Source organism: Penaeus monodon, chromosome 15, assembly GCF_015228065.2.
Source record: "Penaeus monodon isolate SGIC_2016 chromosome 15, NSTDA_Pmon_1, whole genome shotgun sequence".
In the NCBI taxonomy this organism is placed as follows: domain Eukaryota; kingdom Metazoa; phylum Arthropoda; class Malacostraca; order Decapoda; family Penaeidae; genus Penaeus; species Penaeus monodon.
Window position 1 is genome coordinate 19652421 of NC_051400.1, and position 309 is coordinate 19652729.

Genomic DNA, 309 nt, shown 5'->3' on the forward strand with positions numbered 1-309 from the left:
GACCTCAAATTTTCTAATGTCCCTTTTTTTAAAAAATATTCATACAATTATATCTTACATACATTCATGGAGAAAATATCTTACCTCATAATAATCCGGGTATAAAGACTTGGATGGGAGTTTGAGAAACACCTCAGATAACTGCCTTCCTTCAGAGTCACGAAAATCTCGCACAGAGTTATAGAGGGCCTTCATATTCTTCGTGTTTGATATGTATTGATTGTACTTGTTTCTTTTTATGGACTTTCCTTTGCCAGAACTTGTATCAACTTGGTTAAGCTCTTGAATCTTTTCCATTAGCACCTGTAA

General features: G+C 34.3%; 1 protein-coding gene across 1 annotated transcript in view; it reads right to left on the reverse strand.

Annotated features, from left to right (window-relative positions):
* Positions 1 to 309, reverse strand: part of LOC119581803 (protein polybromo-1-like) — a gene marked incomplete at both ends in the record, with an annotated part of 78095 nt that overhangs the window by 7638 nt on the left and 70148 nt on the right. Inside the window, 1 exon segment of the mRNA XM_037929934.1 lies at positions 85 to 303. Within this exon segment, the coding sequence (XP_037785862.1) occupies positions 85 to 303 (219 nt within the window).